The sequence below is a fragment of the Thalassophryne amazonica genome, chromosome 14 (genome assembly GCF_902500255.1).
Source record: "Thalassophryne amazonica chromosome 14, fThaAma1.1, whole genome shotgun sequence".
In the NCBI taxonomy this organism is placed as follows: domain Eukaryota; kingdom Metazoa; phylum Chordata; class Actinopteri; order Batrachoidiformes; family Batrachoididae; genus Thalassophryne; species Thalassophryne amazonica.
The window spans coordinates 23,517,460-23,533,409 of record NC_047116.1 but is presented as its reverse complement, the minus strand read 5'-3'; the positions used below and the strand labels follow the sequence as shown (position 1 = coordinate 23,533,409).

The window sequence follows — 15,950 nt, the reverse complement described above, 5'->3', positions numbered from 1 at the left end:
GATTGGGTGCCTGCTTTCTGAACTCCACTCCTCTCACATTTTTACTAGGAATTCGGGAAAACTTGATACAATTTCTTGTTATATGTTGGTAATATACATATTATCCTATCGTTCAAGTTGGACCCATTTTATCAGAGTTATGGCCCTTTATTAACAAATCTAGACTCTGTCAGTTTCATGAGTGGGTGTTTGCATTCTGAAATCTACTCCTCTCACATTTTTAGTCGGAATTTGGGAAAACTTGATACAGTTTCTTGTTATAGGTTGGTAATACACATATCCTATCATTCGAGTTGGACCCATTTTATCAGAGTTATGGCCCTTTATTAACAAATCTAGACTGTCAAGTTCATGAGTGGGTGCCTGCATTCTGAAATCTACTCCTCTCACATTTTTAGTAGGAATTTGGGAAAAGTTCATACAATTTCTTGTTATAGGTTGGTAGTATGCATATTGTAATGTTATACAAGATTGACACATTTTGACAGTTGTGGCCCTTGATTAATAAACCTCAACACTACCTGTTTCATGAGTTGGTGTCTGCATTCTGAACTCAACTATCACGTACCTTGAAATGTTATCAGAATGTAGCAAGCAGTTGTACCAAAGCAATTTGGTACAGCCTTCAATTTGTATGTTAAAAACCTTTTCAGTTTTTAGCTCCCTTCCATTAACATGCACATACTTTGCTTTCATGGCATGAGAAAGGGTGACAATTTTCCACCCACCTTTTGAAGGCTGGTGCAATCAGGGGTCTTTGAATGTTGATCGCTGTGAGTGCCCTCTCAGTGCTGGCAGTGCATGTCACTCTGTGACATATTTAACCAAACCAGACTGTATTTTCAAATCTGACTCATGTTCAGTGGCTGTTTTGTGGAATGACGTGACATTCGCTTGTCTTGCAGACCCCGCAGTGAGTCGCTACCACGTCCAGTGGATGCCAGAATACTGCAACCACAACGAGACCCGGGGACCAGAGAAGTCTGTCACGCAGGTCGGTCTAACCTTCAGACAGAGTGAGCCGTTGCAGGGACGGCGGCGGCTCAGTGAGCTGCTCTGTGCTATGCAAAGCACGCACCTAACTTTTTGTCTGCAGCTTAGAAAGGAAAGCTTCTCTAATGAAAACAACATCGCTGAGTGAGTCCAAAGCCCTGTTGTGTTGGATTTGCATTGGCTGTTGTTTTGAATATTATGAGTTAGCCGTGTGGTCAGACATGTGGTGTGTTGGACAATAAAACGTATTTACTTTAAGAATGTTTCCCGGAAAAGGGGACCAGTCACCTCCAACGGCCTCAGCCTTGCTTCTGCATGGGGCTTCTTTTGGGTTTGTGTAGATGTTGGGAGAGTTTGGCGGTGGTGGTGGTGGGGTGTATCAGGCTGATACAAGATGGAAGAGGCCACGTAATCAACACATTCTTTGGGCAGTAGCACTACGGTTGCTAGGAAATCTACATCCTTTTTCTATAGATCACTGGGAAGAATTCCAGCCTTTTCTGTTTTGTTTTTTTTCTTTTTCCCCCAGTGTGAGAGCCCAGCGCCTCATTCACTTTTAATCAAAGCTGTTTCATATCAGAGGAAATACGCACACCCGTTCTCAAGAGACTGCCTAATAATGTTTATTATGAAAGCAGGATCCGAATCCACCATCATCAGCATGTTTTTCCATTAAAAAAAGACACAAGAAAAGCATATTTTGTTGTTGTCATCAATAGATGATTAAAGTTTGAAGTGAGCGCAAAGTGTGAAACTGTTGCACAGAATTCATTTTTTTGTTATTCTTTAAACATAAATCCACTTTGGTTATCGTGTTTTAAACTCTGCTTTTTTTACTACATTTTCAAGCTATAAAAGCAAAAATAATTAAAATTATAGATTGACTTGAAACTTCGTGGCCAAACCTCGACCATGTGAGTGTTCAAAATGAGCCTTTATGTGGGACATGCTTCTTAGTTCAGAGAGGGAATGTGATCTGCCACGGCGCTGTGTATTTAATTATCTCTGGAGCTCCATGGGACCTGACCTGGGTGACATGTCAGAGTTATCAGGACTGAATAATGTGTTTCTTGGCTCAGGAGAACTACATCAACCTCCCCGACCTGCTGTTCTCCTGCAAGTACAAAGTCACCGTTCACATGATGAAGTCCAAGAGACGTTCCAAGGACGAAAGCGTCACGTTCCTCACCCCATCCTGTGCCACCATCCGGAGCAAGGCTCACAAACACATCCCCTGTCCAGGGGAAGGAGGTTTGTAGTCACGCACTCAAAATATAAAAGGCACTTTATCATCTATATAAGCATCAGTGCAGGCATTGTGTTTTCTCACTTCTTTTATTTCCCAGCAGCTCCAGGGCTTCCCAAAGTATTGGCCAAGCCGGAGAACCTGACTGCTTCCTTCTCCATCAGTGATGGAAACATCACTGGTAACTTTCTGTGGCGTGTCTCCAGGATGGATCCCCACCAGCGGATTACAGGCTTCCAAGTCACATGGGCTGAGATCTCCACCGAGAGCCGGCAAAACAGTCTGCCCAACAGCATCATCTCCCAGTCGCAGATCCTTCCTCCAGTAAGTCTGGTTTGATCTACGCTGGACTGGTGTTCTTGCAGGTCAATTAAATACCATACATTTCACGTGTTATGTTCAAAATGGAACTTTGCTTTGTCATATCTACTAAGTATGCCATATTTTCCGTACTGTATGCAGGGGTCAAGAAATACACTGGTCTGAGGACACAGACCAGTAACATTTGACCTTTGTCTCATTGATATTTTCCCCAGACCGATGTCTAGTTAAAAATCTTGTCGGTCTCGTGATTAAAAGTGTTCGACAAGACCAACGATTTTTTTTCAATCTTGCACCTTAAATAACTGAGCCGCTGTTCACAGATCGCAATGACCCGCACTGTGCCACTCTGTCACACCACTGACTTCATGAATGATGCTCAGTCAACAAAGGAGAATCGTGTAAAAGTATACGGTGTCCACACACTACTTTCAGCTTAAGTAGAACATCTTTAATTTAACAGGAGCAACGCAGAGGAAGAGTAGCAGAGCAGAGCACATCCACAGACAGACACAGCAAGTTACTATAGCAACACTGCATGCACATACATGGCACACATAAAAAGTTAACAGATCAAATGTTGGATTTTGCTACAAAATCTGAATGTGATGTGGATCTTTAACATGAGTTTCTTCAACAATCATAAAATTTTGTTCATACCAGTCTGAGAAGCAATAGATATAGTTGAGATATTACGGCGCTTACACAGCTGTTTGGACTGCATGAGACAATCACGAGGCCAGAATTACACAGCAAAGTATAAGATTCATAATACATTCACATGAAAGCAGAGGATCATTACTTTACATGCATTCAACACAAAATGAAAACATTCTATCATGCTATAGATTTACAAATACAATATTGATTGAATACGTGCACATGATGTGATGATTAATGATACGCTGAGGCTCGCCGGCAGAGGCAGAGCTTACAAATACCTGGGACCACACTACCTTGGACCAGGTGGACCAGGAGGACCAGTAAAAAATTGGTGCTACTGGTCCCGTAGGCTCAAAAACTATTTCTCTCACCCTGGTATGTTACACCAGAGTATTTGTCAGATCTTTCCAAAAATGTAAGTTGCATCGGGCTATAAATCACAATTATTTTTGAAACATGCTTCTAATTGCTTCACGGAGCAAGAAGCAAAATTAATTTAATTGCTGCATTTACATTGGTAATGCAAACACCACGTTAACAAGCATAAGCAAATCGGCTAATTAATGTTATTGTACGAAGTGCAAACAACTCAAGAGTAAACTGTTTCGTGTTATCAGTGAACAGATGAAAATGTCAAGATTAGGTGTGGGCATTGATAAGATTTTATCAATATCAATGCCATTATCGATTCCCTTATCAATACCTCCTTTGAATTTTCTGTGTACTAAAAGTAGGCTTTACAGGTTTTCTATGTCAACAACATTTTATTGAATTGGATCCTTGATCTCTGGACATAAATAGAAATGAACAAAATCTGTACTTTTTGTCAAAAGCATTTCCTTTCAGACATTAATGGCATAAATGTAAGTCCATACTTCTGAGCTGAGCTCAGCCAGCTGCGCTGCACATCAACATCAATGTAATTCATAAAGAAGGAAAGGAGGAAAAAAGTTTTGGTCGATTGTATTTTATTGTTTGTATTACAGCATTTGGAAAGAGGTGTCATTTGATTTAAAATGGCGATTCGCTCTGAAGTTATTAATTTCGGCCGGAATCTAACTTGACTCCGCTGCTTTCAGAAGCGGCGAATCCACTGCCAAGCAAAGAACCAATGAAGCTGCGGTTTGGAGCACTACTTCATTGGTTCAAGCTTCAAAGCGGAGCCGTTATAGAAGCGGTTGATTACAGACCCGCTGCAGGGTCTATAATCAATGTAGAGAAATGATTATTTTCCTGACAAACACCCTCAAAAACAACAGCCGCTCTGAAGGACCGATAAGGGAATTAATGATTCTTGAAATGAACCACTTCTTGATACCCATCCCTAGTCAAGATGGAGCTAAATGTGCATATTTACATCACTAAATGTCAATATACTTTTTAATTGATTATATATTTTATGAAACATTGTAGTTAGCCTTACCTTAGTGTGGCTGTTCTCCAGGTTTTCCACAAAGTGCAAACAAGTTTAATTGTCAAGTAGTATGGACATTATTCTCTCACTATATTCAAGCGTGCAGTCTTTCAGTTTGAGAGCATGATTAATTAACTTTCACTCATTTTCTAAGACCCAGCATGTCCATCTCATTTAGAGCTTGTGCTTCTTGTTTTGCAATGGTTAGCATCCATCTTAAGAATGCATTACTGCCACCTTCTTCCCAGGGGTGTAGCTCAGACAGTACATCATTCACATCAGTACACAGGAGCAGCTTGTCATGTGTGTAGATAGTGTCATCCTGTAGGTGATAATGCAGTATTTTTTTGACATATAATTCACTTCATAATCTAAGTTGCAGGACCAGCGAAACAAGTAAAAAAAAAAAAGGGAACCATAGTCTGGAAACTACAGTACTTGTTCCTTATGATTTATCTAAATGAAGACATTTCTAATGTTTCATAGAGCATTAGAGCAGGTAACTTCATGCTTTAGGAGTTGGGCTAACTATATTTTCCTCTGTTTAATTGATGATCACTCTACCTGTCTGTGTCCTTGGAGAAGAAATTTTATCTGCATTGTTTCAGTTCATGCAGCTGTTATAAATGAGTACCAGTCTTGGCTGGGAAAGTAACCTGGGTTGATCTAGTGTCTCATCCAGAGGGAGTCATACATTCTCATCTGCTTCACACTATGGAATATGTGTATAAGCACCCACACCAGTGGGCCTCAGGGTCTATGTGTGACGCTTGAAAAAAAGGCAGGTAATATGACCAGGAATCAAACCCAGGTCTGCATATTGGCAGCCCATTTTCTACACCCCCATAAAGCTCCACTTTAATACCTACACCACACAGCAAAACACAGACAAGAACAGTAAAGAAAGGGAAAATGAACCTGAAGACAACATGCATTTGCACAGGTGATGCTTTTAAAAATCAGGTCACTTCACTTTAAAGTGCTGTATTTTGGGTGATACATGTTTTCTGTTGCACTTTCTTCACTTGTTAGGATCATAACTTGCTGGTGGTGTCCAACCTGAGGCCATCCACATACTACAGGCTGGAGGTGCAGGTCATAACCACTGGTGGAGAAGGTCCCGCTACCGTCAAGACCTTCCAGACACCTAACATATTACCAGTTATTCAGCACCGTAAGTAGTGAATCAAGATCCGATCAGAAAGTGGTAAATACTTGTCCATTTCAGTAGTACTCTACAAGATATTAAAAAAAATAATAATCATTTTGGTGTGCAGTAGTTAGTCTAAAACCTTGCCTGGTAATGTGATGTTTTGTTTTGTTTTTTTTTTGTCTTGCTTGTATATTCTTTAAAAAGCGGTGCTACTTCTGCTCCAAACAGGATAGACATTGATTTGTTTAGGTGGAAGCATAATTTCTGAGAAAGAAGGCACTAAATACACCTTAATAAACCTGTGTTCAAATCGACTGTGGACTTCTGGTCGGTATTTTCTGCTGCTGCAAATGTGGGTGGAGAATCACAGACAGATGGGAATTTCATTCAGATACAAGTCCACAGAAAGCCAGTTGTTGTTTTGACAGATTGGATTTTACGGTTGTTTTACTGCAGATCGAAGCAAAGAGTGGAATTATGGCTGCATGTATGATGTGCAGACCTCACAAATATCAAAGCATTGTGTGTATTATGTCTGGAAACAAGCAGTGTTTTTGTCCAAAGTCATCCTAAACCGTATTCAACACTCAACGCGAACACATCATCTGATAAATGCAGGTGAATTCCAAATGAAACTCAAAAACGCAAAACTCAGTCATCGTACTTGGTGATGCATTTTTAAGTTGTCACTTTTAGATTAAAAAAATAAATAGAAAAATATGGAAATTCAACAAACTGATAATGTAGTATGTTAGTATGTTTATGGTTTTACTGTAAGAAGTTACATGGATGTATGTTAGTCCTATTGGTTTGTGCAGGATTTCCATTTCTTGACATCAACAGTTTTCTATACATTAAACATGACAATGTCACAGAAAGGTGTAGCTACAGGGGTTTGGTTAATTAGTTAACATGTAATTGTTAGTTAATCCTTATTACTACATTAACTAACATGAACACTATTGATAAATGATTACTAAACAATTAATGTGTAATTGTTAGTTAAACCTTATTACTGCATTAACTACCATGAATGCCATTAATAAATTATTACTAAAAACATTAATTAAGATGTAATTGTTAGTTAAACCTTATTACTGCATTAACTAATATGGACATTATTAATAAATTATTACTAAACACATTAATTAGCATGTAAATGTTAGTTAAAAACTTATAACTGCATTAACTATCATGAATTCCATTAATAAATAATTACTAAGCACATTAACATGCATTAACTATCATGAATTACATTAATAAATAATTACTAAGCACATTAACATGTAATTGTTAGCTAAACCTTATTACTGCATTAACTAACATGATTATTGTTAATAAATTATTACTAAACACATTATTAGCATGTAAATGTTAGTTAAAAACTTATAACTGCATTAACTATCATGAATTCCATTAGTAAATAATTGCTAAGCACATTAACATGTAATTGTTATTTAAACCTTATTACTGCATTAACTAACATGGACATTATTAATAAATTATTACTAAACACATTAGCATGTAATTGTTATTTAAAACATAATACTTCATTAACTACCATGAATACCATTAATAAATTATTACTAAGTACATTAATTAACATGTAATTGTTAGTTAAACCTTATTACTTCATTAACTAACATGAACACTATTGATAAAGTATTACTAAACATGTTAATTAACATGTAATTGTTAGTTAAACCTTATTACTGCATTAATGAACATGAATGTCATTAATAAGGTATTAATAACCACATTAATTAACCTGTAATTGTTAGTTAAACCTTATTACTGCATTAACTAACATGATCATTGTTAATAAATTATTACTAAACATTAATTAGCATGTAATTGTTAGTTAAACCTTATTCCTGCATTAACTACCATGATTATTATTACTATTATTATTACAGCATTAACTAACATGAATACTATTAACAACTGATTACTAAACACATTAGTTAACAGGAAATTGTTAGTTAATACTTATTACTGCATCAACTAACATGAACACAATGAATAAATTCTTACTAAACAAAATGATGTATAAACACATCAGTCAGTGCTTAATCAACTGTTTGTTAATGTTTATTACTGCAGGGTCCATTACAACAAAGTGTTAGTGATGCTTCACTGTTTTCATCTCTAAACATGAACAATCATGCTCACTGTGTTTAAGATAATATCCCGCAGAGCTTTGAAGCCTTTGTGAAACTGCTGTGTTGAATCAGTGTTTGTAATTTCTAAAAATGAAGTGCCCTTATGCCCCTAACCTTTTTAGGCAGTTCACACTTTTGTCATCTTTAATATCAGCAAACCCTGTCATGAATCTACTGATTCCAAAACTGAAGCTCCTGCTCAGTGCCTGCGCCAGACATGTTTGAGCAGATGTGCACTCTGTGATTCTTGGTATCACATTTGGTTTTCCACTTACAGACACTGCAGAGCTTCACGGTTTTTTTGTGCAGTCTGTATTCTGATGCTTAATGTTCCACCATCCTATGGTGGCTCTGATACCTGCTGCTCTGTTCAAGCACTTTTCCAAAAGTGGTATTTCCATGTCCATATCCAATGCACACATCCATCTTACATGTTGCAGGAGGATTCTCAAGTCTCAGTGTCGTGTTCCCATGACCCTAAAACTGCACCTGACAGTCATTAGATGTTCTTGTTTTCTAATTTGTTTCTAGCCTCTGGATTTGCTTTCACACATTTTCACACATGCACTATTGTGCACTGTTGTAATTTTATTAGAGACAGATAACACCATCCTGGATCTGTTTCTCTTGACCAGTCACCCGCTAGCAGCTTCTTACGTTCATTTTCCTTTCATACGCCAAACCTCCTTAACAAAAACAAAGCATGTGTTTTGAGTCTAGATTTACATGATTCACCAGAATTTGATTGTCTAATGTCAACAGGCTGATTATTCCACAAAACAGAGCATGATGAGCAAAACCGCCATAGCCTGCTGGCTTCTTTTTCACATTAGGAAAGGACAGTACCATATTTTCCGGACTATATGTCACACTGGAGCATTAGTCACATTGCATACACCACGCAGAGGAAAAAACATATAAGTTACATCAGCCTATAAGTCGCATTTATCTTTTAAACCTGATGCTATCGCTTCATGCAGTACAGAGCAAAATGAATTTAATTATTGCACTCTTTATTTATAAGGCAACACTCTTGTTAGCAAGCAGAAGTTAACGGGTAATTATAGTCATTGTATGAGGCATGGAGAACTCAAGCGTGAGCTGCTTCTTGTTGCCCCTGAACAGACAAAACCATCTGCTCAGAGCTAAACGTGTGCACATTTGCCTCACTAAATGTAAATAAGCCTTTAAATTGATTATACATTTTTATAATATTATAGTTAGCCTTATGTTAGCCTAGCTTTCTGTCTCACTGCTGTTCTTGCTGTCCCACAAAGTGCAAACAAGTCGAGTGCCGAGTAATATTTGTCTGCCTTATTTAGGTTTTTTCCGTGTCCTTTTCTGGTGGTTGCCATACAGCTTAATGGTGCTTTACTGCCACCTTCTGCTCCAGTGTGTGGCTCAGACTGCATCTCTTTCAGATCAGTGTAAAGGAGCAACTTGTTACATGTGTAGACAGTGCCATCTCATGGCTGTAGATGATAATGCAGTATATTTTATCATATAAGTTGAGAGGAAAGGTGACATATAAGGGGGAGGTGATGGTCTAGTGGTTAAAGCGTTGGGCTTGAGACCAGAGGATCCTCGGTTCAAATCCCAGCCTGACCGGAAAATCACTAAGGGCCCTTGAGCAAGGTTCTTAATCCCCTAGTTGCTCCCGGTGTGTAGTGACTACGTTGTATGGCAGTACCCTCACATCGGGGTGAATGTGAGGCACTATTTGTAAAGCGCTTTGATTGTCTGATCCAGATGGAAAAGTGCTATATAAATGCAGTCCGTTTATTTCTTTCTGCTAGATAAGTGATGGCACATACGGCTCAACAAAATCCATGACGTAACAGATTGCACACCCATTCACTATTGTACTGTATGTTAGCAACAAAGCATTGAATAATTTCTTGAGTTACCTTTGTATCTATAAGATATTAGTTCATTACGGTGCATCAATAAAAAGTCACACAAAGTTGTATATATGTGGATAATTATCACTAAAATGTGGCTGTCTGACTCTGTTTGATAGGACCCAGACTGCGGCAGCATCACTCCCATCATCACAAGCCAACAGTAGAGAGACACTGAGCTAGAAAACGAGGCAATCCAAAACGGAGAAGTACTGATGGTTCTCAGCTCCTCTCTGTCAGGGAAGGAATGTGTGGAACCAAACAGAAACACAGCTCCACACCATGAACTGACCCTCCTGCTCGTGAAATATGGGTCCTTAAACGTCACAATGCATAAGTTATTCTCCTTATCCCTTCTTTTGACTGATATGTCAGCAGACAGGTTTTCTGTATAGTTACGTTTTGACTGTAAAGTCTTTGTTCATTCATACCCAAGTTGTCCACTTTAAAATAGAACCCAGGATTTGCTTAACATTTTGGTGGTCCAACAGTTTAACTTGTACAAAAACATTCTTCACCGGAAATACTGGGGCAACAACACTGAAGATGTTTGAGTTTTAGATCAAAATATGAATTATGAGAAGACAGTTCAGAATGGCAGCTGGGATTTATATCGAGATATCACCTTTTGTACCAGACCACCCAGATTTTAGACTAGCAAAAACAGTGGAACTCGTAAGTCTGAAAGTAAATCACACTTTATATTTAGATCTCTATCAGTGGCTTGCAAACACTGCATCAAGCCTACAACTCATTGACATTATGTATTTAAAGGTTGATTTTAACAACAGCCTCTTTTAGTTGTTTGACACAATAGAGGGGCTCGGCTATATAAAATAACACTACAGTTGTACATTTTATGGTAAAGGCACCAAATTTTGCACAGACATTGTTGGATATATAATAAAAAAATAAATATCACCTCAACCTCTTTTTCTTTCATTTTTTAATTAATGTAACTGTGGTTGGAATGCTTTTGGTATGTAAAAAAATATAGATAATGACCATTTTTGTGTGTAACATATAGCACTGTAGATATATGAAAACAAATTTTGCACAGGCATTGTTTGGTATATAATAATTAAAACAAATTGACATCCTGCCATTGTCAATTTTTTTTTTTTCCTCAAAGATATAGCAAATTGCAAGATGGCCGCCATGCCGTTCCGTAATATCTTTAAAAAAAATTATTGATATGTTTTACAAACACAAATGAAGTGTCGTTCCCCTCAGTGACACAACTACACATTAGATGGAGAATAGGCAGGAGTGGCCTTGAACCAGAAACCTTCCGCACTTAAAACAAGTGTACTTAACTGATTGGCCACCACCCCTGCGTTTGCATATCACACAATATCTGCGCAACACTTGGTGCATCAACTATAAAATGCACAATCATTTCACATATCTGGTCCGCTACAATTCTCTCTTCAGTCTTGTCTTCAGGAAGTGAAATGCATGTTCAGTTTGATTAAGGTCTACTCATTATCTTGTCCAGTCTGGGACCTTCCACTTTTGTCCCCCGATTTGATATTTTGTTGAGTTAAAGGTGCATTTTGGATCATCTTCTTGATTCGTGATGAAGTTCAGTTCTATTATTTTTAATGTATTTCTTTGAAAATGTATCTATAGCCTTCTGTATTCCTTCTGCTGCTACCATCATGAGTTACCACGTCAGTAAAGATTAGTGGGCACGTTCCAGAAGCAGCCATGAAAGCCAAAGCCACAACACTACCTCCACCATTTTTCCCAAATGAACTTGTGTGTTTTGGGTCATGAACACAGCTTTTCTATCTCCACACTTTGGGTTTCTTCCACAGAGGTTAATATTGGCATAATCATTCTGTAAAACTGCAAATTCCTGTCTGGCCTTTTGATTCTTACTGTTGAGTCGTTTGCATCCTGTGTTCTTTGAAAGGTGGATTGTGATACCTTTCTGAAAAGTCGCGACTGTCTCTGCCATCTTGAATCTACGACACTATGTGGGATTTCGCTCATTACTGCGTCTTCATACACATGGGGAGAGGCAGTGGTTTCGTAGGATGGGACTAACATGTACTAAAAGTGCACTTGTAGGCAGTCGCTATGAAAACACCTAACAGAAAAGCTCTGATTACAACACACACACAGGGAGTGTTGCATCATTCTATGCGCAGGATGTTATGACACCACTACATCTTTAGATAGAAAATAGTTGTTGTCTGCTGTGTTAATATTTTAAATGTCATTTATAGGACCTTTAACACATTTAGATGCATTTACCAGAAAATAGAAGCTGACATTTTAAACTGTCTTCTCGTATTTATCTTTTCAGCTCACACCTTTCTTGAATTGGCCTTGATCTTCCAGTACTTTCAGACCACACAATTATTATTTCCAATGTGACCTGATGTGAGACAGCAGATGAACAGATTATTGGCATGAAATTAGTTTGGGTGTAAAGAAATAATTACTTGACTGAAGATGCTTGAACGTGAAAGGTGTGAAATTCCACAGAAGTGCAAATTAACTGTCATGAAGATGGACAAATTATTTATTTTGGTACCCAAGAAAAATGGCGTTTAGGACTTCAGTCAGTACTGATGGATAATGTAACTAAATTCATTGTTGTCTAACCCCAAATATTCCGCATAGTATGTTGCATGTAGTACATTTGATTTAAAAAAAAAAAAAAAAAAAAACCTATAAATGAATTACTGGCTTCAAATTGAAAGCTTGTAATGGTTTTGCATGACAACCATTAGCATTCTGTCGGCATGAAATAATGTCTGTTACCTCTTTTGAATATGTTAGCAATATTTCATTAACAGATTAACAAAGAACTATATTGGGAGTAATATGTGATGTTTATTAATGAAATTATAACTTGTGTGGAAATGATGAATTGTACATGTTCTTGGCTGTAGAAATATTTGTCGTGAAGCAGTCAGTGAATGTCTATATTTATTTATGTGTGTATTACAAAGTTTGATTTGGATATGTGTGAATGTGTGTGCTTTGTGTGTTTTAGTGTTTTGTTTTTTTAACAAAAGAACAAAAAATCTTGTAAAGACATTTTGTAAAAATGGAATTGTAAATACAGTCTTATGTTACATGTTATTTTTCCAAGGTAGAAAATGTACAAACTGCGAAGTAATAAAATAATCCTTAACCAATTTCCATTGCTGGGTGTTTAATTGAAACTGCTGTGAGCAGTAAATAGACAAACTTCTCCTCCCAGGGCTCCAACACTTGGCGGCTGCTCTTGCTTATTTTGGCACAAAAAAGCCGTAATGGCAGACTCGGCGTACAGCGGAGTCACTGATCGGTCCAGGAGCCTGAGACATGCGCTCTGCAAGTCCAAATAAACAGGTCATCCAGCTCAAGAGCTGCAGTGAGTTTAACATTACTGAGGTCGGGCACCCCTGAACAAGGCACTCTACGTCTCGGAGCACTTGTGTGTTTGACTGACATTAAATCCCTCTACTGCCTACCAGCCTGTCAACCTCATAAAACAAAATGTGGAAATGTCTGCAAGAAAACAAAGTGAGACACCACAAAGTTAAGCTGCATGTGCGCACAGTCTGATTTATGTGTGCGAAACCTCAAACTGAGTTATTTGTATGTTTCAGATGGTAACCTTTTCAGCAAACACAGGAGGGTTTATGTATTTTAACATGTATCCAGGCAACACGGCTTTCCATGCACCTTCTCAATAGCTCCACTTTAAAGGCGGTGAGATAAAGGTCGATGCACAACAGACAGCGTTACTGCATTTCTTTGCACATACAGTAGTGTTCAGAATAATAGTAGTGCTATGTGACTAAAAAGATTAATCCAGGTTTTGAGTATATTTCTTATTGTTACATGGGAAACAAGGTACCAGTAGATTCTCACAAATCCAACAAGACCAAGCATTCATGATATGCACACTCTTAAGGTTATGAAATTGGGCTATTAGTAAAAAAAAAAAGTAGAAAATGGGGTGTTCACAATAATAGTAGTGTGGCATTCAGTCAGTGAGTTTGTCAATTTTGTGGAACAAACATTTAAGGATGTTTGTTCCTATTTAAGGATGAAGCCAGCAACTGTTGAACATGCTTTTCTCTTTGAAAGCCTGAGGAAAATGGGACGTTCAAGACATTGTTCAAAAGAACAGCATAGTTTGATTAAAACGTTGATTGGAGAGGGGAAAACTTATACGCAGGTGCTGTTATAGGCTGTTCATCTACAATGATCTCCAATGCTTTAAAATGGACAAAAAAAAAAAAAAAGACATGCGGAAGAAAACGGAAAACAACCATCAAAATGGATAGAAGAATAACCAGAATGGCAAAGGCTCACCCATTGATCAGCTCCAGGATGATCAAAGACAGTCTGGAGTTACCTGTAAGTGCTGTGACAGTTAGAAGACGCCTGTGTGAAGCTAATTTATTTGCAAGAATCCCCCGCAAAGTCCCTCTGTTAAATAAAAGACGTGCAGAAGAGGTTACAATTTGGCAAAGAGCACATCAACTGGCCTAAAGAGAAATGGAGGAATATTTTGTGGACTGATGAGAGTAAAATTGTTCTTTTTGGGTCCAAGGGCCACAGACAGTTTGTGAGACGACCCCCAAACTCTGAATTCAAGCCACAGTTCACAGTGAAGACAGTGAAGCATGGTGGTGCAAGCATCATGATATGAGCATGTTTCTCCTGGTGTTGGGCCTATATATCACATACCAGGTATCATGGATCAGTTTGGATATGTCAACATACTTGAAGAGGACATACCCTTGAAATGGGTGTTTCAACAAGACAATGACCCCAAGCACACTAGTAAAGGAGCAAAATCTTGGTTCCAAACCAACAAAATTAATGCCTCACAGATGTGAAGAAATCATGAAAAACTGTGGTTATACAACTAAATACTAGTTTAGTGATTCACAGGATTGCTAAAAAAGCAGTTTGAACATAACAGTTTTGAGTTTGTAGCGTCAACAGCAGATGCTACTATTATTGTGAACACCCCCTTTTTTTTTATTTCATAGCCTTAAGAGTGTGCATATCATGAATGCTTGGTCTTGTTGGATTTGTGAGATTCTACTGAATCTACTGGTACCTTGTTTCTGATGTAACAATAAGAAATATACTCAAAACCTGGATTAATCTTTTTAGTCACATAGCACTACTATTATTCTGAACACTACTGTATACAACCCCTGGCAATAATTATGGAATCACCGACCTCGGAGGATGTTCAGGAAATCAGGAAAAATAATTGTGGCAGTCAGTAACGGTTACTTTTTTAGACCAAGCAGAGGGAAAAAAATATGGACTCACTCTGAGGAATAAATTATGGAATCACCCTGTAAATTTTCATCCCCAAAACTAACACCTGCATCAAATCAGAGCTGCTTGTTAGTCTGCATCTAAAAAGGAGTGATCACACCTTGGAGAGCTGTTGCACCAAGTGGACTGACATGAATCATGGCTCCAACATGAGAGATGTCAATTGAAACAAAGGAGAGGATTATCAAACTCTTAAAAGAGGGTAAATCATCACGCAATGTTGCAAAAGATGTTGGTTGTTCACAGTCAGCTGTGTCTAAACTCTGGACCAAATACAAACAACATGGGAAGGTTGTTAAAGGCAAACATACTGGTAGACCAAGGAAGACATCAAAGCATCAAGACAGAAAACTTAAAGCAATATGTCTCAAAAATCGAAAATGCACAACAAAACAAATGAGGAACGAATGGGAGGAAACTGGAGTCAACGTCTGTGACCGAACTGTAAGAAACCGCCTAAAGGAAATGGGATTTACATACAGAAAAGCTAAACGAAAGGCATCATTAACACCTAAACAGAAAAAACAAGGTTACAATGGGCTAAGGAAAAGCAATTGTGGACTGTGGATGACTGGATGAAAGTCATATTCAGTGATGAATCTCGAATCTGCATTGGGCAAGGTGATGATGCTGGAACTTTTGTTTGGTGCCGTTCCAATGAGATTTATAAAGATGACTGCCTGAAGAGAACATGTAAATTTCCACAGTCATTGATGATATGGGGCTGCATGTCAGGTATAGGCACTGGGGAGATGGCTGTCTTTACATCATCAATAAATGCACAAGT

At 38.1% G+C, this 15,950-nt stretch overlaps 1 protein-coding gene across 1 annotated transcript in view; it reads left to right on the top strand.

Moving 5' to 3' along the window:
- The window catches only part of LOC117524095 (anosmin-1), a 165,003-nt gene extending 151,995 nt beyond the window's left edge, over positions 1–13,008 (top strand). Inside the window, exons 12-15 of the mRNA XM_034185826.1 lie at positions 2,073–2,244; positions 2,343–2,563; positions 5,670–5,811; positions 9,973–13,008. Coding sequence (XP_034041717.1) covers positions 2,073–2,244; positions 2,343–2,563; positions 5,670–5,811; positions 9,973–10,031 — 594 coding nt within the window. The 3' untranslated portion in view covers positions 10,032–13,008. The remainder of the gene's footprint in view (positions 1–2,072; positions 2,245–2,342; positions 2,564–5,669; positions 5,812–9,972) is intronic.
- The last annotated feature ends 2,942 nt before the right edge of the window (positions 13,009–15,950 follow it).